The 26,070-nt window shown below is 44.8% G+C and overlaps 1 protein-coding gene across 1 annotated transcript; it reads left to right on the forward strand.

The window, feature by feature from the left end:
• Positions 1–225: 225 nt before the first annotated feature.
• Positions 226–26,070, forward strand: dusp4 (dual specificity phosphatase 4). The gene is made up of 4 exons (XM_085983187.1): positions 226–801; positions 13,315–13,451; positions 16,465–16,684; positions 22,639–26,070. The coding sequence occupies exons 1-4, from the start codon at positions 441–443 to the stop codon at positions 23,022–23,024; spliced, it is 1,104 nt and encodes a 367-aa protein (XP_085839313.1). The 5' UTR covers positions 226–440; the 3' UTR covers positions 23,025–26,070.

The following is a 26,070-nucleotide window of genomic DNA, read 5'->3' on the forward strand; positions in this document are numbered from 1 at the left end:
CAATGCATTCTAGATCATAACCACTAGCTGTGTAAGAAAAATTCTCCTCTTGACTTTGGTTCTTTTGCCAAATACCATAAATCTGTGTCCTCTGGTTACCGACCCTTCTGCCACATATCTCTGAGTGTGTATGTGTGTGTGTATATCTCTATGTACCAGTTACCTGAGTGTATCTCAGTGTTTATACAGAGCTGTGTTAGAGTAACAGTTGACCCTGCCCCCAGTATGAAGCTACCCCGTGATGAAGACGTCATTGTCCATACATGGCGGTGGAGCCGTGCTTCATTCATAAGATGAGTGCATAAAAGGGGAAGGAGTGGCCAGCGCTCTCCTGGGAATTCACAACAGTGCTGGAGTCCGTGATACGGGCGCTGGTTGTGTTTTATTTCTTTACAAACCAAAGCCAGCAGCCAGATGCGGATCGCGGGGTTCTAGTGAGGATGGAAGTGTCGGATGTTGAGTGCAGCCAGGTGAAGCGGTTCGTGAGGCAGGAGGGGCGCAAATGCCTGATCTTGGACTGCAGATCGTTCCTGGCTTACAGTGCCTGTCACATCAACGGCTCGCTCAACGTCCGCTGCAACACTATCGTCAAACGCAGAGCCAAAGGCTCCGTCAGTCTGCAGCACATCATCCCGGCCGAGGAGCCCCGCAGCCGGCTTCAAGCTGGCTTCTACTCCGCCCTCGTCCTGTACGACGAGAGGAGCCAACGATTCGACCTGGTCAGACACGACAGCACCGTCAACACGGTGCTGAACGCACTGCTGGGAGCTTCCTACCCAACTCAGATCTACTTCCTCAAGGGTAAGGGCACCAACCAGTTCCCCATTCATTCACCTGCAAGTGGACAACTTCAACCATTCGTCCCGCGTTGTCGTCGATTCACCCCCCGTTTGGTAGGATCCACTACTCGGCTGCATTTGAATGGAGGAAATTGACCTGAAATTGCTCAATCTTTTGTTAAAGGACAGCACGGTCCTAAAGTAATATTTTTTCGAGTTGCGATATTTGACATTAGAATTTTAGAAATTGACATTATAGTACTCGCGAGTCGCCACATCCCATTTGGTATTAGTGTGTGTTGGCACTAGACCTACATCTGCAATACTCGATGTAATATTAGTGTTTACTGATGGTATTTATCCATAATAGTTACCAGTAATATTAGTAATTACTACTAATAATGTGTTCATTGGTAATATTAGTACTTACAGGTAACATTGGTGCCTGCTGCTAATATCAGAATTTATTGGTAATAGTAATTACAGATAATAGTAATAGTAATCATTGGTAATAGTATTTATTGGTAATAGTAATCATTGGTAATAGTAATCATTGGTAATAGTATTTATTGGTGACAATATCCAATGATTTAATGCTAATGTTACTGGTGATATTGTTAGAATTGTAACATTCTATAAAAGTGTTCACATCGATAATTGCTGCATCTTCATTGGAACTTGCTCTTACTTTCGCTTCATATATTTCTCTGCTTGCCGATTGTTCTAATCCCATAGTCTGATTTTATTGTAAAGTAAGATTGTGTAAGGGACCCTATCGCCGGCCAAGTTAGGAACAACGGTGTTCATGAATTTCCTTTCCCATGTGCTATTACACCTAAACCGCAATCGTTTTCTTTTAATCTGTTGGGAGAAAATGAGAAACCAAACGGCAAGGGGTAGCGAGGGCTCGGTGTTGGCATCCAACGTGTACTGTGGACAGGCACAGGACCCGCGTTAGGACTTTAGTGTCATCCTTTTCTGCGGAATACAGCTCGTGGAGGACAAAAGTGCACGGGAAGATGTCAGGTGTGGATGTGAGGAGTTGTGCGGTATGTTATCTGGGGATGGATGCGTTGTGTTGGGACTGCAGCATTGTTTGCGCGGCTGAGCTGAATGGCAGATGCACGAACAGCGGCTCTCACAGTTGGTCGCTTCAGTCTCTGGGGGTCTCACATTCTCTTCATTCACGATTGTAAGAAATACTCCCTCCCTTCCCCCCTCCTCGGCCATCGCTGTCCCCCCGTCGCCCCATTGCAGTCTCAGCTCTGCCAGATGGGATGTTCATCACATGAAACATCAAACAAAACAATTATTATACAAACACACACAGGCTGTGAAATGAAACGATTGCTGCGGCACACCAAGCTGGCAGGAGATGTGTCAGCCTGGGTCGCGGAACTTCGCCGCATTGCACGTTTAATCCATCACCCCGTGCTATTTATGAATGAAACGTACATACAGCTTAACTGTGTGTTTAATACTCCAGAGGTTTCCCCATGTACCCCTGACTGCTGCTGCTGTTACAGCTCCCATTTGTGCACTAAAGTTACAACTACTTGCAACCAAATGGTTGGTGGAAAAATGCAGTGACATTATGCTGTTAATTAACTACATGTTGGGAATGTATCTTCCGGTGAGCCCTGTCTGTGGCTTGTATTGAACAACCGAACAGTGGCGCCGTTTATTTTAGGCTTGTTCTAAATTCTATTTGGTTGCTGGCTGTTCAAATGTTTACCATCCAGATCTGTAGTCATGTCCCACCCTTGTTAATGAATCGGCCCAGAAATGTGTGTGTGAGTTTGTATGTGTGTGTGTGTGTGAATGAGTGTGTGCTTTCTCTCCAGTGTACAGAGTGGAGGATCACTCGCGTTCACTTTTCATCTGCCCATGTGGGAAATGTGCTCGTAAAGCTACAGTTCTGCCCAGAGCGTCAATCTACCCCGGTGATGGCCCTCCTAAAACTGACAGGTCGGCAGCCCAAGACACGGACGATGAGTTTGTGTATTGGCAGTTGGCTCACTTCACCGTTTGTAATTAGATCCCGAATACTACAAGCATTTGAAAAGACTATTACCTATAGCACAGAAACAGGCCATTCGACCCAACTGGTCTCTGCCGGTGTTTATACCACACACCATACTCTTCCCACTCTAATGACCTCTTCCCACTTTGCTCTTGTATCCCTCTATTCCCTTCTTCCTCCTGTATGCATCAAGCTTTCCCTTAAAAGAAAAAAGAAAGACTTGCATTTATATAGCGCCTTTCACGACCACCAGATGTCTCAAAGCGCTTTATAGCCAATAAAGTACTTTTGAAGTGGAGTCACTGTTGTAATGTGGGAAACGCAGCAGCAATTTGCACACAGCAAGGCCCCACAAACTGCAATGTGAAAATTACCAGATAATCTGTTTTTGTTCTGTTGGTTGAGGGAGAAATATTGGCTAGGACACCAGGGATAACTCCCCTACTCTTCTTCGAAATAGTGCCATGGGATCTTTTTCATCCACAGGGCCTCGGTTTAATGTCTCATCCGAAAGATGACACCTCTAACAGTGCAGCACTCCCTCAGTACTGCACTGGAGTGTCAGCCTAGCTTTATGTGCACAAGTCCCTGGAACCCACAACCTTTTGACTCAGAGGCGAGTGTGCTACCCACTGAGCCACAGCTGACACTTAAGTATATCAGTGCTATCTGCTTCAGCCATTCCATGTGGCAACTCGTTCCACATTCTCATATAACTTACTGCTTGGGTGGAGGGCAGAGAGCAAACTTGGGCAGGGAAGATTGCATGTTCATAGTGGAGCCCACTCCATTTTCCTTCCAAGGCAGACTCCGTTACAGGTTTTCCTCTCTGCACTCCACCCATATGATACTTTACACCCAGCTGGTACAGAAAGCCTATTCTAGTGTGTTTTGTAATAGACAGGGCTGTAATATAGATCAGTAACACAACAGCCTTTCACCCCGCCCATTCTCTCTTTCCCTAAGAACCTTCTGCACTTTTTCTTATATACCCAACTTCTCCCTCCCTTTCCCCTGAGGTGGGAAGAGTCACAACTCCAGATTCCCTCAGGATCCTTACATTATAAATTGTATAATGCAATTTTAACTCATCATAAAATTAGATTTTTCTTTAAATGAAGTTCTTCCCAATTTGCACTTTATCCAATGTCTAAATTCTCCAATCGTGCTCCCCCAACTTGTCTTTTCTGCCAGAGTAAACAAATGCTTCTGAGCTTCTCCAATTATCTAAACACTGGAATCACCCTGTCGACCTTCTTTATACACTTTCTTACCCCTGTGTGGACATTTGGACCCGGATATTCAAAGTGCTGGGCATAAGGGCAGTTCAAGCAGTTTTACAATATTAACTATATCAAACAACTTGCATTCATATAGCACCTTCAACATAGTAAAACATCCCAAGGTGCTTCTCAAAAGCGTAATCAGACAAAAAAAATGGACACCGAGCATATACAATATTTATTAATATGACATTGATGCTGATTTATGTAATTAGTGCATCTTCACTTATCACCGACAGTTAGTCAAGACTTCCAACTACTAGAGAGTGGCAATATCCCAATTAATCAATGAACAAATTGGAAATCAAGGGGGGAATTTTTGGGGGGGTCTGCGGGCACATTTGGTGGCGTGTTAGGTGGGAAAATATATATTTTTGACAGCGGGTAGGGAACCCGCTGTCAACCCACTGCCACGCTAGTTTCCCAGATGTCGGGTCTGTCAGCGCTGAACAGACCTGACACCAAACAGCGGGGCAGGCAATTTAGGTGATTAAGAGCTTGTTAACAGCCTGTTAAAGAGAATTTTGAGAATCACCTTAATATTTTACAAGGTCGCCCATGGGTTCCATGCTGCTCAGTGATCACGTCAGGTAAGGAGGTCAGGAGTTGTGTCACCATAAAATTATCTCTTTAGTTGACAGGTACAAATGTGGTATAAAAGCTCCCATCTCACAGCTGTTCACTTTCCAAGCTCAGAAGCTGTTGCTTTCTGCATTTGGAAGACAGATTGAGCTTTATGCAGGTTGCAAGTATTTGGAGTAAACTCTCCATCCAGTGTCACCTCATTGGAACAACCTCTCTCACCACTGACAGATCGTTTCTGTCATCTCAACCTCACCTGCCATCTATTACATCAGCATCAGTACCCTTGAAACTATCTTACCATGGTCCTCAGAATCCCACCATGATTAGCCCCAACACCATCAGCACCAGGCACACCAGCAGCACCAACAACAACACCAACCTTCTCCGCAATCAACTGATGCTGCACAGGACACAGGGCATCAGCACCCGACCACATTGCTGCCTGGGATGCCAGGAATGGCCTCACCATAGCCAGATTTACTTCACTTGATGCTGTACACCCTGGCTGCCACATGATGTGCCATCACCACAAAGCATCCCTACAATGCCCAAGCCTTTCCTTTCACACTCATCACCATTGCGGTGGATACCGTTATGTCTCACCATTCACTGCAACTCACTAAGCCACTTCCAAAGGTGCACACAAATCTGTCCAAAACACAAAGTGTTGAAAATAAAGATTCCAATGTTTGACCCACATTAACAGAAATTTCACATGAACATTGGCTAAAACACCCAAGTGCCTACCCTTGAGCATTGTTAGTTGATATGACTGGACTAGGATGAAGATGAGTGTGTGTTGTGGCTAGTGAGATGGGGAAGTGATAATGCAGATAGAGCGGGATGGGTGGAGGTGCAGGGTAAGTTGATGTGAGTAAGGATGTGCAGGAGTAGGGTAGGGAAGGCAGAGTGATGGGGATGTGATGAGTGGCACAGCAGGATGAGGTTGAGTGTGGCTTTGCAGTAACGTTTCATGATCTACTGAGATCATTGAAAGGTTTGCGCCACTGCAGCCTGGTCCTCCTGACGACATCCCTGCTTGTGTCCACCTGTGCAATGTGCAACCAGGCTGCGTTGATCTCCTGGGGAGGTCTCTTCCACCCATTGGAAGGGAAGAGAACATCCCTGCGTGCTGTGACTCCCTCCATAAGCATATGGAGGGAGTCATGGGAGAGCCTGGGTGCAGCCGTGCACCTTTGTGCACTGCTTGTCAGTGTTTGTAGCACCTCAACGCTGTCGAACACTGACAGCGCAACTGTCAAAATAAATTTGCACACAGACCCACCTCCTTCAATTGGCCGGCTTAACAATGTAAAATCACTTTGGACAGTGGGCTGGAGACAGCAGCGAGGTCAGGACCCGCCACCGACCCCGGCCGCAACGGACCTGTCGAGGTAGGAGAAATCACGGCCCAACTCCTGACTCCTATATTTTAATGATTCAGCGTTTCCATGATTCCCAAGATACACTCCTTGCTGGGAGCATTGGATGGTGGAATTACTTCTCATGTTCATACCACCAGCAGAGGTGACCAGAAAATAGTGACTGGAGGGAGCATCCAGACAGCCAAATTTCACTGAGCTGGCCATGCACCTGGGAAAGGCAGTAGTGATAGAAATGAATGGTTCTGAGACTGCACTTTGGGGAAATGAATGATGGTGTAATATATCCAAATTTGCTGATGATACAAAGCTAGGTGGGAAAGTAAGCTGTGAGGGGGACACAAAGAGTTTGCAAAAGGATATAGACAGGTTAAGTAAGATGGAGTATAATGTGAGGAAATGTGATGTTATTTGGTAGGAAGAATAGAAAACAGAATATTTAAAAAATATTTTTGATAACATCAAGCAGGAAGTAATAAAAATTTACATGAACATTTGAAGCAAATTCTATTAATTGTTATATAATCCCAAAAACTGTGTAGCATGTTTGCCAGAAACAGCTTATTTTCAGTTTTGACATTAGTTGATCATAACAGTAGTTCATTAATCTACTGTGCATACTTACCATCGTTTCTCAGTTGGACCATGTCATTACATTCTACATTTCCCTCCTCCAATTTCCCCCGCCCCTCCTTTTCCCTTTTCCCCTCTCCTAAAGGCAGGAAGATATGTTGGGACATGGCCAGCAGCAGCAATTTGGAACACCACTCATGTCAGCCTAGATAGAAAACTAGCATACTATTCCACACAATTAAGCCCAGTTCTGTCCAAAAACACACAAGAAGGCATTAGTGAATAGCGATTAGGAGTGTAAACCCGGGCTGATTATTTTCCCCTTCTTAGCCCAGGCGTGCTGAGGCCTATTGAGATCAACTAAATCAGCATAAGCCAGGAATTAAATTTGGGACCCTTCTGGTATTCTGGCCAAGTATCACAGCAGCCAGTGCTTTTACTCACTGTAGGGGATGTCTCATGTTCTATGCTTTAAAACTATTGTTCAAGGGGCCTGAAATCAGACATTTTACACAAACTGCTTCTGCTGATGACATCGTAAAAATTTGCACTGGTTACTTCTACAATGGGAAGTCCTGGCCTCAGTGGCATCATTCATGTCACTACTGGACAAATGGTGAGAAACTATTAAATGTTCACTATTGGTGTTCAGAGGGATTTGGGTGTCCTTGTACAGGAAAAACAGAAAGTTTACAGCAAGCAATTCGGAAGGCAAATGGTACATTGACCTTTATTGCAAGGGGGTTGGAGTACAAGAGTGAGGGAATCTTGCTACAATTGTACAGGGCTTTGGTGAGACCACGCCTGGTGTACTATGTACAGTTTTGGTCTCCATACCTAAGGAAGGATATACTTGCCTTAGTGGCGGTGCAACAAAGGTTCATTAGATTGATTCCTGGGATGAGAAGGTTGTCCTATGAGGAGAGATTGAGTAAATTAGATCTATACCCTCTGGAGTTTAGAAGAATGAGAGGTGAGCTCATTGAAACATACAAGATTCTGAGACGGCTTGACAGGGTAGATGCTGAAAGGTTGTTTCCCCTGGCTGAAGAATCTAAAACCAGGGGTCACAGTCTCAGGATAAAGGGTCGGCCATTTAGGACTGAGATGAGGAGAAATGTCTTCACTCAGAGAGTTGTGAATCTTTGGAATCTCTACCCCAGAGGGCTGTGGATGCTCAGTTTTTGAATATATTCAAGTTTGAGATCAATAGATTTCTGGACTCTAAGGGAATCAAGGGATATGAGGATAGGGCAGGAAAGTGGAGCTGAGGCTGTAGAGCAGCCACGAACTTACTGAATCATGGAGCAGGCTCGAGGGGCCGTATGGCCTACTCCTGCTCCTATTTCTTATGATCTTAATGAACCTGCCAGCTCTCCGGAGTGGGGCATCCATCATCTCCTGAATACAGCTGGACACAGTGCCTTGGCCAAAACCATTGCAATCTCCTCCCCATGGCATTATCCAAAAAAAATGATGTCAGCTGTGACCTGAACTGAATCAATATCCACTGGGCACACTGTGGCTGTAGTATGTACAACCTGCAGAATGTACTGCAGCAAGCACCTCTCTCCCCGTGACCTTTACCACCAAGAAGAACAAGAACATGTTGTGGGAACACTATCACCTCTAACTTGCCCTCCAAGTCACACATCATCCTGCCATGGACATTTACTGCCATTCCTTCATCACCGCTGGTCAAAATACTGGAACGTGTTTCACTCTTAACTAACCTCTGAAGTGGCCTAGCAGGCCACTCCTGTTGTATCAAACCATTAGCAGTTCAAGAAGATGGCCCACTACCACCTTCTCAGGTGCAACTAGATATGGGCAATAAATGCCGGTTTTGCCAGCAATGCCTATATCCTGGGAATGGGAAAAAAACTCCCTAACATCATTGTGGGAGCACCACCACCACAAGGACTGCAGCTGTTGCCTCGTGCCGTTAGGCATAGAAGAGATGAAAATGACCAACTTTTCCAATAGGCAAAACTAAACTAGATACTACAACTACAAAAGCAAAATACTGCAGATGCTGGAAAAAACATTTATATTCATTCCTAGGATGTGGGCGTCGCTGGCATGGCCAGCATTTATTGCCCATCCCTAATTGTCCTTGAGAAGGTGGTGGTGAGCCGCCTTCTTGAACTGCTGCAGTCTATGTGGTGAAGGTACTCCCATAGGGCTGTTAGGGAGGGAGTTCCAGGATTTTGACCCAGCAACAATGAAGGAACACCAATGTCCAAGTCAGGATGGTGTATGACTTGGAGGGGAACTTGGAGGTGGTGGTGTTCCCATGCGCCTGTTGCTCTTGTCCTTCTAGGTGGTAGAGGTCATGGGTTTGAGAGGTGAATGTTTATGGTGATGGATGGGGTGCCAATCAAGCGGGCTGCTTTGTCCTGGATGGTGTCGAGCTTCTTGAGTGTTGTTGGAGCTGCACTCATCCAGGCAAGGAGAGTATTCCATCACACTCCTTACTTGTGCCTTATAGGTGGTAGAAAGGTTTTGGGGAGTCTGGAGGTGAGACACTCGCCGCAGAATACCCAGCCTCTGACCTGCTCTTGTAGCCACAGTATTTAGCCACAGAAATCTGAAATAAAAACAGAAAATGCTGGAAATACTCAGCAGGTCAGGCAGCATCTGTGGAAAGAGAAACAGAGTTAACATTTCAGGTTGATGACCTTTCATCAGAACTCATACTACAACTGTGCTCTTCCTACTACTGTATAGAGTGTCAATATCACTTCATCAAACATTAGAGCATGGACGAACATCACTCTCATAGTGAGAAAAGTAATATTCCCACTCTGGTCTTTGACTGTAGTGCAAACTGGCCGATAGCAAATTCACAGCCTTTTTTACACCCTGCCATTGAATCAATGAAATGGAAAATCAGGCAGACTGTAAACTGGGCTCCCTGTTCACTAGTCAGGCAGTATCTGTGGAGAGAGAAACAGAGTTAACATTGCGTTACCACAAAAGACTAATTTCACCCTTCTGTTTTCTTAAATGCTTTTCTACTTGGCCTTTCCATTACTCAGCTTCTCTGAGGCTTTCCTCTCCATCACCTGACTTCTCACAGAGTATCCTGTCCTTTCTCTTCCTTATCAAGTTTCATTCAATTTGACCCACTCTCTCTCGCCTTCTCAATTGTGTCCGTCCCAAGCCCAGTCAGTTTCTCTCAAGTTGTATCAGTGTTCCTGTCCTTCACCTATCTTTTCTTGGTGTCTCACAGTCTCTCCTTCTCTCATCTGTTTCTTCGTGACCATTCCTTCCTCATTCTCTTTCATTCATTCACTCTTTCACCCTGACTCCGTCCCTGCCTCAGCTCATTTGCTGCTGAAACCCTCATCCATGCCTTTGTTACCTCTAGACTCGACTATTCCAATGCACTCCTGACCGGCCTCCCACCTTGAATCCTCTGTAAGCTTCAGCTCATCCAAAACCCTGCTGCCTGTGTCCTAACTCGCGCCAAGTCCAGTTCACCCATTACCTCTGTACTCACTGACCTACATTGGCTTCTGGTCCGGCAATGGCTCGATTTTAAAATTTTCATCCTTGTTTTCAATTCCTTCCATGGCCTCGCCCCTCCCTATCTCTGTAACCAGCTCTAGCCCTACAACCCTCCAAGATGTCTCTGCTCCTCCAATTTTCATCGCTCCACTATTGGCGGCTGTGCCTTCAGCTGCCTCGGCTCTAAGCTCTGGAATTCTCTCCCTAAACCTCTCCACCTCTTTAGCTCTCGCTCCTCCTTTAAGATGCTCCTTAAAATCTGTCTCTTTCACCAAGCTTTTGGTCACCTATCCTAATATCTCCTCTGTGGCTTGTTATTAAATTTTGCTTGATAACATTCCTGTGAAGTGTATTGGGACATTTTACTATGTTAAAGGCACTATATAAATGCAAGTTGTTGTTTTTGTTTCTGTCAAGCTGTCTCTTTTACTGATGAAGGGTCCCAGACCTGAAACGTTAACTCTGTTTCTCTCTCCACGGATGCTGCCTGGCCTGCTGAGTATTTCCAGCATTTCCTGTTGTTATGTCTCTTTTACTTGCAAGTCACCTTGTTAGATTGCTCTGTCCTCTCTCTGTCTCACCCAGCTTTACTTAGGGTAGCTTAGATTCTCTGGGGTAGAAATTCGTTGTGGCCTATTTTCAGGCGCATAACTGATGGTGCACTTCCATCCGGATTCGAACCGGGATGCCCAAGGATTGTCATAAATTGAGTCTTGGGCCATTTATAATAATAGGGGAGAGCTGCCGGCACCTCCAGAGGCAGCTGACCCAATTGTAGCATCCAATTTGGGACGCCTTCTTTACCTGCAATAGTGCTCAGGTAAATCCTGGGGTGGACGGGGGGAGGAGAATGGGAGGGGGGAGTCTGCAGGTCGGCAGTGGCCCTCAGGAGCGCTGTGGAGCCGGGAGGAGCACACCTGCGAACCAGGTCCGGCACCTGCTTTGCTCAGCTCTGCCCAATTTCCTGCAGTGGTCCTGCAATAGGCATTAGACCCTTTATTTATATATGCAAGGGGCCTAACGCCTATTTCAGGCAGGCGTCACAGTTACCCGGGCAACAGCCAATGCCAATATGGTGGCACCTGTACCCCTGGAGCAGATCAGGGGGGGCGCAACCTTGTGCTCTAAAATTGGTCTGTTTTAGTCCCGTTTTACACCCTTAAAACGGGCGCAATGAGGACCAATTTCTACCCGTCTGCCTCTGATTTTTTTTTATACTATTCCAATCACTCTTACTCCTATATGCCATGTACCTCTCAGGCTCTCCTGCCTTGCACTTACACCCTCCTTTTGCAGCTTTTCCTATTTCTGTCTCCTTTAATTCAAAATAATTAGTTATCTACGATTAGTAGATTCTCTTTCTGAGAAGTCCTCTGAATCTATTCAAGTAATTTCACATTGATTTAATCAATTTTTGTAGTTCCTTGGTATTAATTTCCTACACTTCCTGTCATAGATTTCCACCCATATTGACACTGAAAGCTTTCCCCTCGAGGATATATTTGGCCTTTGACTAAGCATCAGATCCTCCTGGAATAATAAAGCTACCTCTCCCCCAACCTGTCCTACCCATTCTACATTCTATGCTTTTGTGTTGCCGTTCTGTATCAATTTAAGTAAAAATCATAGACCTGTTCCCAAATTCCTGATACGCACTTCCAGCATGGAAAACTGCATCAGGGCACTAAAGGTGAACTGGTACCCTCATGTGTCTAATGAGTGTTTTATGTCCATGATTTCATTCTGTTCTTAATTTTGAAGCTTATGCTGCTTCAGTGACGGATGGAGTTTAGTGTAGATAAATGCAAGGTAGCGCACATCAAGCAGGAAACAGTACAGATGTGTACAATGAAGGGCATTTATCAATAAAGAGGGGATTATTAATCATTCACTGTTTCAGGCAGTGTGAAGCTGTTATCAATGATACTAATCAAATACTAGGGTACACCTTGAGGCATTTGAATTTCAGTTGAAACAAGTTATTTTAATCTTCTATCGATCACTGATTAGGCCACATATAGAAAAATGGGTGCAGTTTTGGGAACCCAATCTGTCAAATGACATTGATATATTGCATGGGCTCCACGTGGAACAACAAGGATGATTCTGAGACTCTAAGTTATGAGGAGAGATTCACAGAACTCAACTTGTTTGTGCTGGAGTGGTGAAGACTGAGTGGAGACATGATCTAGATCTTAAAAATGCTGAGAGGCATTGGCTATGTTGATGGAAGCAGTCTACTTGATTTGATCTGAGCATCGAACTAGAGCACATGGCCTCAAGTGAGACCAAGGATGAGAAGAACATTTTTCCCTATGGGGCAAATGGATATATTAATCAACTCCCAACAAAATCAACCAATGTGTTGAAAAGTTGCTGACTAAGTATCTATTGGGAATAGGATTGGAGGTTAAATTGGTAGCTATATCCCGAGAAAATCAAATGCTTCTTAAGATGCAGTGGGGGTGAAATTGATCTTCTGCGGTAGCAAAAAATGAGCGATAGCGAATTGGCAGCCTGTTTTACACCTTACTCAATTTCCTTTTCCATTCAACTCAAAAGAAAAAAAAAATTTGCGAGTTGTAAAATGGGCTGCCGATCCGCTATCGCTCATTTTACACTACTGCCAAAGACCAATTTTAACCTCCTTGGCTCCTCTGTTGCTGGGGCAGGTTGTCTTGACAGGACAGGTGGAGATGTGAGAATGGAGAGATGGTCTGAAGTTTGAGATAAATATTAATAAACACTTATGCAGAATTTACCCTGAAGCGATGAAGTGGGTGGGATAGAGCTCATGATCGGCTGGAACGTACAAGGCCTACGAAAGGATCGCACTTCATGGGCCAAATAACTATTTCTTATTCCTTGTTCAAGCATGTTGAGGGTGAAATTGGTCTTGGGCGGTTGCACAAAACGAGTGTTAGTAAATCGGCTCTTTTACACCTCGCCCGAGTGTCCTTTCCATTGAAATCAAAGGAATGGAAATTGGGCGTTGAGTAAACAGACTGCTGACTCGTTACCACCCATTTAGACCTAGTACTCAAGACCTATTTCACCCACTTTAGGTTTTTGGCATTGTAATGAATACTGTTACCAGATCCCTTCACCCTTGTAAATTACATTGGCCTCAAAAAACTGGCAGTGTGTAATAAGACTATGCTTCTTTACTGATGCAGGAGGATACGAGAGATTTTCTTCAGAGTATCCTGAGTTCTGCGTAAAGACAAAAAGTCCTTCCGGAATCTTGTCACCATCCAACATTGAGTCGCCTGAAACAAGCTCGAGTGCCTGTGGGACTCCACTCCATGACCAGGTACCATCAGCCTCTCTGTACAGTCTTTCACGTCACTCCTCTCCTTTTTCAAATCCGCAGAGATAGAATGGAGGTGGGGCTTTTATAATATCTGAGTTGTGAATGTTCCCATCTACTTACTAGCTTTTTAATAGCTTGTCCATGTTTGGAGGCTTACAGCTGGTTACAAACTTGTTAATAGTGAAGAGCCTCCATCAAATATGTTCTTAGGTGACAAAAGCAGGAGGGTGATACAAATTTGGCTGTGCCAGCTCTTACCCGGCTGGTGATTTTGTATCCCTAACAATGAAAGAGAGAAATTGCAATTATATATAACGCCTTTCACAACCTCCGGACACCCCAAAGTTCTTCACAGCCAATGAAATGCTTTTGCAGTGTGGTCATTGTTGTAATGTAGGGAAATGCGGCAGCCAATTTGTGCACAGCAAGGTCCCACAAATAGCAATGAATAATGACTAGATAATCTGTTTTAGTGATGCTGGTTGAGGGATAAATATTGGACAGGACACCAGGGCGATCTCCTCTGATCTTCTTCAAATAGTGCTATGGAATCATTTACACCCACCTGAAAGGGCAGACAGAACCTTGGTTTAACATCTCATCTGAAAGACGGCACCTCTGACAGCACTCCCTCAGTACTGCACCGGAGTGTCAACCTAGATTATGTGCTCCAGTCTCATGGAGTGGGACTTGAACCCACAGCCTTCTGACTCAGAGACGAGAGCAATGTCACTGAGCCAAAGCTGACACCTGAGTCATGGGCTGGGAGTATATCAGGAGTCAGCACAGTGGAAGTTTTACCCCTAGGTGTAAATGCATTCCAATATATTGTGTACAATGTTGCTGCGCATGATGACCAAAGGAATTCTTCCCTATGGATTTTGATATGCATTCTGTGGAAATAGTAATATGTAAATGTTCACAGAGATTTTTGCTAAATAATAATGAGTGGAGAATTTTGCCCTGCTCTCCCTCAATCCTCTGTAGTGGTGGCCCCAGGCACAGTAAGTGTTTTAATCTGTTTTTTTCTAATTAAGACAGCACCGATAAACCAATATGATGCAAAGAATCCACAGGCAGTCAGGTGGAAGCCAGAAGGTGCTGAGCAGGGCCATGTCTAGGAGAATGTGGCATGAGTTTTCCATTCATTTGATGCAGTATATTAAGACAGGAACCAAAGGTTAATTAAAGCACAAGAGGATGTGGCGGAAGATGGTTTTGCTAGAGTCAACTGGTCTCCTCCAGTTTATTACCTTTATTTTTAACAAATCCGTTTTGGAGCGTGGAGAGTCCTAACTGTGGTGTAAAAGCGTAAGAGGCATAAAGTGCTTGGGTAATTCAGGCTCCCATGTGCCTTGTATGACAATACTTAGCTGTATCTGTCTGTGATTCAGTGAAGATTATACCACACTGGTGAGAAGATGATAAATGAGTCATCTGAGTTGATCTGAAGCACATAATTAAAAGCAGAGCCAGACTATGCCCTGGAGATCTCATTAATGATTAATATTAGTTAAAACATTTCTCTACTCACCCCAAACCTTCTAATGAACTGTAAGGTGCCAATTGGGACCCAAGCTACATAATGTTTCAGAGACTGATGCTGCCATAATACCTGATGTCATAGAGAAGTGATGTCATAGAGTAGTAATGTCGTAGAGTAGTGATGTCATACAGTATTGCTCCATTTCAGCACTCATATATCTGGCAGGGTAAAGGAGCAGGATGAAGGCAGCTATCACAACCTGAATACCAGTCCCCCAGTTACCTCCTCCCATTTGCTGTTTGTCTGTAGTACAGAGTCCTCCAGAGACCAGGGAGTCCAAATCCACTCAGTGCATACCCAGCACTGTCCCAATATAGCACATGACTGAGATTGAGTGGTTAGCATTGAAAAGTTTCACCAGCCACCCCTAGCCACCAACTGATTTCTTACCAGGAATAAAACTCTGAGCAAGGCATGTGCCTGACCAGATGTAGTCAATAATGCAAAAGTTCTTAATTTAAAAGAAAGTGTTAGTTGAGTATTCCAGTTTTGCATTATACTGTAGAGGATCTGGGTTCTTTGGTGCAATCCCCCATCCTCTGTGAGATCTGATCTCATCGATCTTCTGGAGGAGCAAGTCACCAAGCAGTGGAAGGAAGGGACATCAGAGAGAGTCAAGGGCGAGGCAAAGCCATTCTCATTTATTTTGAAGCATGGGTAGAGGAGCTGAACAGGTTTTATAAGTATCTACTGGGTCCAGGAAGAAAGAGAGCACAAGAACATAGGAACAGGTTTAGGCCATTCAGCCCCACGAGCCGGTTCCGCTATTCAATTCAATCATGGCTGATCTGTACCTCAACACCATTTACCCACCTTTGCTCCATATTCTTTGATACCCTTACCCAAAAATCCATGAATCTCTGCTTGAAAGTTTCAATTCACCCAGCGCCCACAGTCTTTTGGGGAGAGGCGAATTCCAGATAAGAAGGTTTAGAAATGGTCTAAACAATGGGGAGTAATTCCAGTGCTGATGTTCTGATGGTTGGACCTTTTTTTTAATTCGCTTATGGGATCTGGGCGTCGCAGGCAAGGCCAGCATTTATTGCCCATCCCTAAACTTTACATTATGTCAAAAGAGCATGTTGTGATGAAGCATTACATACAGAAAACATTCTGTTCGTCACCTCATTATCTCGGCCTGTTTGAGGCCCATGAATTATGAAGTCAGGTCAAGCCAAATTATTCTTTTTTATACACAGAACGACTGCTGCCTATTCTCTGTTGTTCCATGGTGTTATGTTAACGCTATCTGTTGTGATACGATACGGTAATATCACAAGGCCAATTTCCTGAGTATCCAATTGCGGCGGGAGCCTTGCTTGTTAGTCGTGCATAACAGGAAATCAAGGCCCACTACTGACAGTATGTGCTCAGAAAGTCAGCCCTGTAGACAATGTGTTTGTCGCCACTGCTGTCATTGTTGTGGCAACTACTGTTCTATATACTGACTCATGTGTTTGATTATAGGGCGGTCCAGTGGAAATTCTCCCTTTTCTCTACCTTGGAAGTGCTTATCATGCATCTAAAAAGGACACACTCGACGCCATGGGGATTACGGCTCTCTTGAACGTCTCCTCCAACTGTCCTAACCATTTTGAGGATCATTATCAATATAAATGCATTCCAGTGGAGGACAACCAGAAAACAGACATCAGTTTCTGGTTCATGGAAGCAATAGAGTACATCGGTAGGACATACATTTCTAACTTCATATCCCTCACTGTTTAATGCCTGGTTTCTTAGGGGGTGAAATTGGGTGCCTTTGCACCTCCTGTGCAACCGGGTGTGGATGTTATCGACTCGCGTCATATTCGTCGGGAGTTTTGCGGTGGCGCTACGGCGTTGCGCCCTGATCTCTTTCGCCCGGAGATTGTGACGTCATCGCCATGCGTATCGCCCTGGTAGCGCCCCGGACCCGAAATTGACTTCCACTCCCTGCAGCAGCGCCGAGCGATGACAATGACAGCTTCAGGGCGATGATTAAAGGCGAGGTGGCCGAGGTAACTAAAAAGATATCTTCCCTTTCTTGTTCCACATTTTTCCCGGGGTTCCTGCCCGCGATCGATCAGCCCGGCACTCTGCTCTGAAGTCTTTGTCCCGCCTGCTGCCGATTGCGCTCCAATAAGGAAGTGGAGCGCTTTAGCACTCTACTTCCTTCTTGGAGTGCAAAACCGAATTTTTTTAAAGTTTAGAAACATTAGCATCTGGCACTAATTTTCCAAACTTTTTTAATTTAGCGCCCCGAACAGGGCTATAATGAATTTCTCCCCTTTAGTGTTTTTCCATCTGATTCCACTCAAAAGTCAGTGATTTCGTGTTTGGGGATTATTTTTAGATTAGTCTTTTGTTCCCCTGCAAAATACAGAAGGTGTCAATTTTAAGCATTCCCGATGCAGTCGTTTTGCACCCCAGCTACATCCATCTGGAAAATTGATGGAAAATCACATGGAGCACACTGCCCTCCTCGTCCAAATTGCCAACGAGCGCTCCCAGCACATGAACCTCTGAACCACAAGCACTAACTTATAAAAAGCACCCCACTGAGGCTCAATCTTTTATGGACTTCCTAGGGGGGCGATTTTCCTATCCCTAATGCCCCGTTTACGTTTCAAAACAGGGCTATAGTGGGACCAAAATTGTGAGGGAAACAGAATTGTTGACTTACCTCCCACCTCCATCAAGGCAGCCAGAACTCGAGGATCTGCTAATTGGCGGTCAAGTTATGCAGTTTTGACCCCCGATGCCATTTTCATCACGACGCGGCAGATTACCACCAGTTCTTGCTCCCTCCCACCCACCAAACATGGGCAGTACAAGTTGGCTGGTGGCCAGTAACTTGTGGGCTTTGAGGCTTAAAGGCATTTAATGTCCTCACTGCTGCAAAATTTTGGCAGCAGCTCTAAACTGGTGCTTCCCTTCCTCTGAGACTCATTCAAGTCCTCCCCCATAAGGTGCTGCCACAGGCTCTTCCAATTCGGCCACCCCACCATATTTCACGCCCTTCAGACCATCAAGCTGCCTACTTCCTTTGGGCGGCCACAGCGTACATCGTGCCCACCACCCACCAGATGTGTGCCCTAATCTAAAATCAGGCCCCGATTGATCTTCAATTAGAACTATCTAGTTTCTACATGATGTGGATAGAAAGGGCTTTAGATTGAATCACCCTCAGAATTAAGGAGATTGTCTCATTTAAACCGATAGTATTTCTGCTTGATCACATTATTGGTCACGATCAATATTCTGTTGTGTTTTTTAATCTCTGTGAATTTACTTCTTACAAACAAATGAACGTTGAGACTATCATGAGGGAAGTAGGAGTCACTGGGGTCAACTTTGGGTTTTGGGCGAACAACCAGCACCCACTCTGAAGAGGCCCCCTGTGATTTTGAGGATCTGGCTTCATTTAAATCTGGCAGGCGAGCTGCAGGGTGCCAGATTGAGGCATAAAGACTGGGCTGGGGCGGTTGCCAGAAAGGTGGGTTGGAGAGGGATCATGATCATGGATGGTGGGTGTCCCAAAACGGCAGCGGCCCAGATCACTTTTGTGGGCCCCAGAGGATAATAATTCAACACTTACGTTTAGCAACCCTCTTTGGTTTCATCACCCATGCGCTTTGGGTTGTAGGCAATGTTCCCTTGTAGGTAATTTTCTTTTGGCACCGCACGGCCCCTTTAAGGAGCTGCATGGCCCATTCAAAATATGCGCATGTGCAGTTTTTGCATTGAAAAGCCGGCCAGCCGGCTGTGCAGGACCCCTGGAGCGCTGCACGGCCGCGTAGCTTCACAGCTTAACGGGAACGTTGGTTGGAGGAGCTAAAAGGGATGATGAGTGAATGGGACTTGCTGTGAGTTAGGATACGGGCAGCAGAGTTTTGGGTAAGCTCATTTACAAAGGATCAAGGTGGGAGGCCGGCCTGGAGAGAATTGGAATAGTCGAGTCCAGAGGTAACAAAGGCATGGATGAGGGCTTCAGTAGCAGACGGGCTGAGGCAGGGGTGGAGACGGGCAATGTTACGGAGTTGGAAGTAGGCAGTCTTGGTGCTGGAGAGGATATGGGGTCAGAAGCTCAACTCGGGGTCAAGTAGGACATCACGGTTGTGAACAGTCTCAGTCAGTGGCCAGGGAGGGCGATGGAGTCAGTGGGTAGGGAAGGGAGTTTGTGGCAGAGCTTTGGTCTTTCCAATATTCTGGAGTGATTTGAATTTAAACCCAAACAGCTACTGACCAAACACGTCACCAGCAATGTTGGTACAGCAGCTCTTTCTTTTATCTATTTTCTCGGGAATTGCAAGTTGCCCTTTCACATCCATACTGCATCTTTAGTTTTGTGATATTTCACTTGAAAACCATTCACCTACTCTTTTAATAGGAACAATTTAGTGATCAGTTTTTTTTAAATGCCTGCCAATCAACATTTTTGTGTTGAAATTGTGAAGCATGAAGCTGAACCTGAAAAACTGACCATAGGAACAGAAGGAAACATAGAAACATAGAAGATAGGAGCAGGAGCAGGCCATTCGGCCCCTCGAGCCTGCTCCGCCATTCAATGAGATCATGGCTGATCATCCAAATTCAGTACCCTGTCACTGCCTTCTCCCCATATCCCTTGATCCCTTTAGCCTCAAGAAATATATCCAACTCTTTCTTGAATATATTTAATGAACTGGCCTCCACCGCCCTCTGTGGCAGAGAATTCCACAGGTTCACCACTCTCTGGGTGAAGAAGTTCCTCCTCATTTCGGTCCTAAATGGCTTTCCCCTTATCCTTAGACTATGACCCCTGGTTCTGGACTCGCCGGCCATCCGAAACATCCTTCCTGCATCTAGTCTGTCCAGACCTGACAGAATTTTATAGGTTTCGATGAGATCCCCTCTCAATCTTCTAAACTCCAGTGAGTATAAGCCCAATCGACACAATCGCTCCTCATATGTCATTCCTGCCATCCCAGGTATCAGCCTGGTGAATCTTCGCTGCACTCCCTCCATGGCAAGAACGTCCTTCCTCAGGTAAGGTGACCAAAACTGCACACAATACTCAAGGTGCGGTCTCACCAAGGCCCTGTACAACTGTAGCAAGACATCCTTGTTCCTGTACTTGAACCCTCTTGCTACGAAGGCCAGCATACCATTTGCCTTCTTAACCGCCTGCTGCACCTGCATGCTTACCTTCAGCGACTGGTGCACAATAACACCCAGGTCTCTTTGCACTTCCCCTTCTCCCAATCTATTGCCATTCAAATAATAATCTGCCTTCCTGTTTTTGCCACCAAAGTGGATAACCTCACATTTATCCACATTATAGTGCATTTGCCATGTTTCTGCCCAATCACCCAACCTGTCCAAATCGTACTGGAGTTTCACGACATCCTCCTCACAGCTTACCCTCCCACCCAGCTTTGTGTCGTCTGCAAATTTGGAGATATTACATCCAATTCCCTCGTCCAGATCATTAATATATATTGTGAACAGCTGGGGTCCTAGGACCGATCCTTGCGGTACCCCACTAGTCACTGCCTGCCACTCGGAAAACGACCCGTTTATTCCAACTCTTTGCTTTCTGTCCGCCAACCAGTTCTCTATCCAAGTCAATACCTTGCCCCCAATCCCATGTGCCTTAATTTTGCACGCTAATCTCTTATGTGGGACCTTATCGAAAGCCTTCTGAAAGTCCAAATGCACCACATCCACTGGTTCTCCCTTACCTATTTTACCAGTTACATCCTCAAAAAATTCCAGTAGATTAGTCAAGCATGATTTACCTTTTGTAAATCTATGTTGACTTTGTCCGATCCTGTCACTGCTTTCCAAGTGCTCTGCTATTACATCTTTTATAATAGACTCCAGCATTTTCCCCACTACCGATGTCAGGCTTACCAGTCTATAATTCCCCACTTTTTCTCTACCACCTTTTTTGAATAGTGGGGTAACATTAGCTACCCTCCAATCCATGGGTACCGTTCCAGAGTCGATCGAGTTCTGGAAGATGACCAGCAATGCATCTACTATCTCTAGGGCCACTTCCTTAAGTACCCTGGGATGTAGACCATCAGGCCCTGGGGATTTATTAGCCTTCAGTCCCATCAATTTTCCTAACACCATTTCCCTACAAATACTGATTTCTTTCAGTTCCTCCCTTTCATCAGACCCTATGTTCCCCGACATCTCTGGTAGGTTATTTGTGTCCTCCTTTGTGAAGACAGAACCAAAGTATGTATTTAGTTGGTCTGCCATTTCCTTGTTTCCCATTATAAATTCCCCTGATTCTGACTGTAAGGGACCTACGCTTGACTTCACCAATCTTTTTCTCTTCACATATCTATAAAAACTTTTACAGTCAGTTTTTATGTTCCCTACTAGCTTACTCTCATATTCTATTTTCCCTTTCTTAATTAATCCCTTTGTCCATTCAGCCGCTCAGGCCTGCTCCGCCATTCAATTAGATCACGATTGTTCTACATCTCAACTCCATTTACCCGGTTTTGCTCCATATCCCTTATACCCTTTCCCAACAAAAATCTTATTTCAAAGGTCTAGGAACCTCTGTGAAAAGAGAAACCTCCTTGACATCTAACCTCAGTTTAAGTAACATATATGCAGAGAGTTCCGGTAGCTTCTTACACATAGCCTAAAACTACTAAAATTAACTGCTGTGTGTGATACTCGTGGTCTATAGATAATCATTGACAACATTTCATATAATTCCCTTAAGCATTTTCCCCATTAGATTAACCAATCAGTGATCATCTGGTTGTCCCTTATTTCCCTCTTGGAAAATTGGAATCACGTACACGGTCCACAACATTAACCCTTGGATGCTACTCCAGTAACTTCAGAGATCCCAAAATATCTGCCAGAGCATCACTAATTTCCTTTCACACCTCCCCGAGAGTGCTAGATGTAATCCATCTGGCCCAGGAAGCTTGTCGACATTTAATCCTTCAAGTTTCTGCATGACACATGCCAGTAAATAGAAACGACTTGAGAGAGGGAAGGAGTCCTTGCTGTAAACATTCTGAATGGAACATAAAGCTGGTGTCATTTCATCACCATCATTGGACAGTTTGAGGCCCCAGGAAGGAATACAGATTAAATAAACAGTGTGAAGAAGCCAAGTTTATTAGGCTCCTGTCTGCAGGTCTGAGTGACTGTGAAAGATAGTATAATAAGTGACTCCTGTACAAAACTGTGAACGATTGGGAGATATTTCACATTTCACATACTTTTCAAAAGGGATCATTAGTTTTTTCTTGGAAAAAGAAAGGTAAAAGCGAATTATTGAAGAGATTGATTCTTGAGGGCTGTGTGGTGTGCCGGGGTGGGTTTGTGCTGGAGTGGGGGTGAGTTCTGCTGGGGTAGTGTGGGTTTGAGCTGGGGTGGGGTGGGGTGTGCTGGGGTGGGGTGGGTTTGAGCTGGGGTGGGGTGGGTTGTGCTGGGGCAGGGGTGGGTTTGTGTTGGGGTAACTTTTATTTACCGCACTTCTGGATAATAAATCGGAATGTGAATCCGTTAGGATCCAGGTTTGATTGGTGTATATATTTCTTTCCCATTTCGATTGTATTCAGACTCTCTCTTGCTACACTGCTGCTTGTTTTGAATCCGCTCTTCCTCACACATGTCTGCTGTTCTTTTTCTTTTCAGATTCTGTCAAAAATGTTGATGGCCGAATACTGGTTCACTGCCAAGCTGGCATCTCGCGATCCGCCACCATCTGCCTTGCTTATTTAATGATGACCAAACGCGTGCGGCTGGAGGAGGCCTTTGAGTTTGTCAAGCAGAGACGGAGCATTATCTCTCCCAACTTTAGCTTCATGGGACAGCTGCTGCAGTTCGAAACTCAGATCCTGGCGTCTTCGTGCTCGGTGAAAGCTGCCAGTCCTTCAGGGGCCCTCAGGGAGCAGAGCAAATCTTCATCAACCCCGACCTCTCAGTTTGTCTTCAGCTTCCCCGTGTCTGTCAGTGTTCATTCAACCCCAAATGGTCTCAGTTACTTACCCAACCCCATCACAGCATCACCAACTTACTAATTGACGAGAGTTAACAAACCCCACAACACATCTATAAAATATGTCCAATAGCTCATCCAGTCAAGTAGTTAATTAAACAGTCTGAACCTCTCATTTTAAAGGAGCAGAAGTAGCTTGGCATTCGATTTTGACAATAATTAACTTCGAAAAAAAAACTGGCTAGTTTTACACCTCATTTCTTAAGTGCCAAGACTGGAAGCTTCATTTTGCAATAAGTCACAATTCACTTTTGAATAAACATGAAGTTTTATTTGACTTTCTAATTAAATGCATTTGCCTCAGTATTTATATTGCGACTACCAATTAATGCAAGATTCCTTCTCGACGAGCAAGCTACCAGTGTGGGTTCCCATGTTAATCTTCCGGTCAGCACCAAGTTAATATCTCGTTGCCCATGAGTAACTTGTACTGAGACTTTCTTCTGGTGTTTCCACCAGTGCCAGAATCTAAAGTGGACAAAATGAATACAAGGATCACACTGTAAGTGTGAAAGAGAGACCTTCATTAGTGCCAGGCCAATCAATTAAGCTTTCCAATCTCCCTGCCACATGCCTGACTGGATGGGGCATTTAGGGAATCCTCCTCTCTCTTTCTTGCTGCATCTTGACTTGGGCTTTCGGCTGGTTTACCCAAAGGAGAGTTTGGGACCTGTTTTTCAGCTTTCTGAACTGGAAGGGGAGTTGGAAACGAGCAGGGATAAGTGAGAAAATAAAACATCAAAATACAAACGACAAACACTTCTCTACTTGATGATCTGTTCGTGGAAAAATGATCCCCAACAATATTGTAATCCATGTAAGAACAGAAAACCATCTCTTCTGAGATGGGACGCAACAGTCCCACTCACAGTTAGGAACAGCTTGGATTTCCAACTTACACAGAAAATAATTCCTCATCTGCAAGCCAAGTTATCCTTGTCGATGGAAGGAAATGGTGTGCTGCAGTCTGCAGGGACAGACTGGCCATATGGGAGTTTGGGACATTTCATGAATGGATCCACAGCGCTGCCGTAGCCACCAGATAATCCTGCGCCCTTTGGAGGAGCCAGATTGCCTTCCTGGTAAACTGATTGAATCCCACGTCCAAAACACTACAGACAGAAAACCAGTCGCAACTCAGTTGAAAGGTGAAAGCTAATTGGCTGAGAGGTGCCGCCCGCGGCAGAGTGAAGCCAGCTCTCCTGTAGGTTCCCCTGATGACATGTGGCGTGAGTCAGCCACAGGTATGGAGAGAGGTCAGGGGTCAGCACAGTATCATGTCAAAGAAATACTGTACCTTTTAAAATGCAAAACCAATGTAGAGTTGAAAGCACAATTTAAAAAAAAATAAGGTGTGATTCAAGAGAATGATTGAACTTTATTGCACTGTGTAGCCACACTGAAGACAGGCTGAACAGTGAATGGGTTTGACCATCAATCTCCAGCACTGTGGTGCGGGCATTACTGTTTAGTTCTGTACAGGCCACAGATCTTTTTAAGCTATAATTTGCTTTGAAATCAAACTCTTTACCAACAGCAATTTACTCTGGACCTTTTTGGAAGCTATTTCTGGTTGGCTGGGTTTGAAGATCAGAAATGAGCCTTCTGTTGACTAGTCCACCTTCATTAAACGATACCCTGTAGATTTTCTGATGCTCAGTGATTTTATTATCTTTTAAACCTCTTTTCCAAAGCCAGTTGTTATTGCGATCCCTACGCAGTATGACTGGCTGGTACAGCATTGGTCTTGTATATATTTCTGACTTCAGTCTTTTTTTAAAGCATCAGAGGGAGTGCTGCGGTTGGGCGGGGTTATTTTTTGAGTGTGCGATACTGGAGGCTTGACTGGCCAGGCATATCTGGAGGGCAAGGCTCTGCACCTGTGGCGCATGCTCAGAAAATCAACCGAGTGTCTCAGGTGCGTCCATTCAAATTCAATATTTTTTCTACTTGTCAATATAATGGGCCAGAATTTGATGGGAAAATAATGGCGAGTGTAATGCGCACGCCATTATTAATGTGTGAAAAACACAGCAATTTGTGGTGAGGAAGAGATACGGCATGAGTTGCGAATCACCACAAGTTGCTGGACGATTTGCGCCACTCCGCCGTTAGCCTCTTAAAAACGGGAGTTCGCTCTCAACCTCCTCGTGAGTGTCAAGAAATTGCTGGATTTGCACCATAAATACGAATTAAACTCGCCACAGGAAGTTAGGGCTGCTATTTCATGCCGTGAGGACCCTGTTAATGGGGCAATTTATGGTCTTGACAGGCTACTGAACTTCGGATGCCCAGAAAGGGAACAATTGAAACCGTGGAGTCTCACTCCTGCAGGTAGTAAATGGTTCCTATAGATTTTTTTAATTTAATTTTTTTCTGACTGTTCCTTTCTGTTTCTTTTATCTCTCTCTTAATCCCATCTTTCTTTCCCTCTCTTTACTTATCTTTCTGTATCTAATTTTACTCTAATTCACCCTACTCCGTTCTCTGTCGTCGCTCCGTTTCTTTCTCTCTTTTTAACTTTAATTGGCTATGGAGATAGACTATTGGTCTCATTGTTCGCCAAGGTCCCAGATGCCCCTTTGACCGTTATCATTTCACACTTCCAGCAATTTGTGGCACATAACTCATTGGAGCTGAAGAGCGAGGAAAAAATCCATCCTACGGCGCTCACCGCGAGATGTCCCGCTCCAACAAATTCTGGGCCAATAAGAATCATTGTTCAATCAGAGTTTTATGAGCCATTGTTTAAAAACCTACATGTGGAGCACCCAGGATTGGAGCCTTACCTGAATGGAGATCAGGACACAGAATCGATGCTGTACTGTTATAGCCTTATCTCCGGCCCGTACTCCCACCTAGCAAGACTCAGAGCATCAGAAAATTATCCCTAATGCAATATACACGAGTGATCATTTTGATATTTGCACATGTCCTAGGTATTTATGAATAAGGAGCAGTAAATGTTATTTCAGAAATTGCTTGAGAAAAATGTACAATAAGCAGTATGTGACTGTGTTGTGGTATTTTATACTTTATATATAAATCATTTCATTTGTCACTCTGAA

This window comes from Somniosus microcephalus, chromosome 1 (assembly GCF_052327205.1).
Source record: "Somniosus microcephalus isolate GS21.2 chromosome 1, FLI_Smic_1.0, whole genome shotgun sequence".
NCBI classification, from domain to species: domain Eukaryota; kingdom Metazoa; phylum Chordata; class Chondrichthyes; order Squaliformes; family Somniosidae; genus Somniosus; species Somniosus microcephalus.

Excerpts from the sequence above, each read along its gene's own strand:
- dusp4 (XM_085983187.1), top strand. The coding sequence starts at position 441 with ATGGAAGTGTCGGATGTTGAGTGCAGCCAGGTGAAGCGGTTCGTGAGG. Across the intron at positions 802-13,314 it reads TCAGATCTACTTCCTCAAGG|GAGGATACGAGAGATTTTCT; the intron begins GTAAGGGCACCA and ends TTACTGATGCAG. Across the intron at positions 16,685-22,638 it reads GGAAGCAATAGAGTACATCG|ATTCTGTCAAAAATGTTGAT; the intron begins GTAGGACATACA and ends TTTTCTTTTCAG.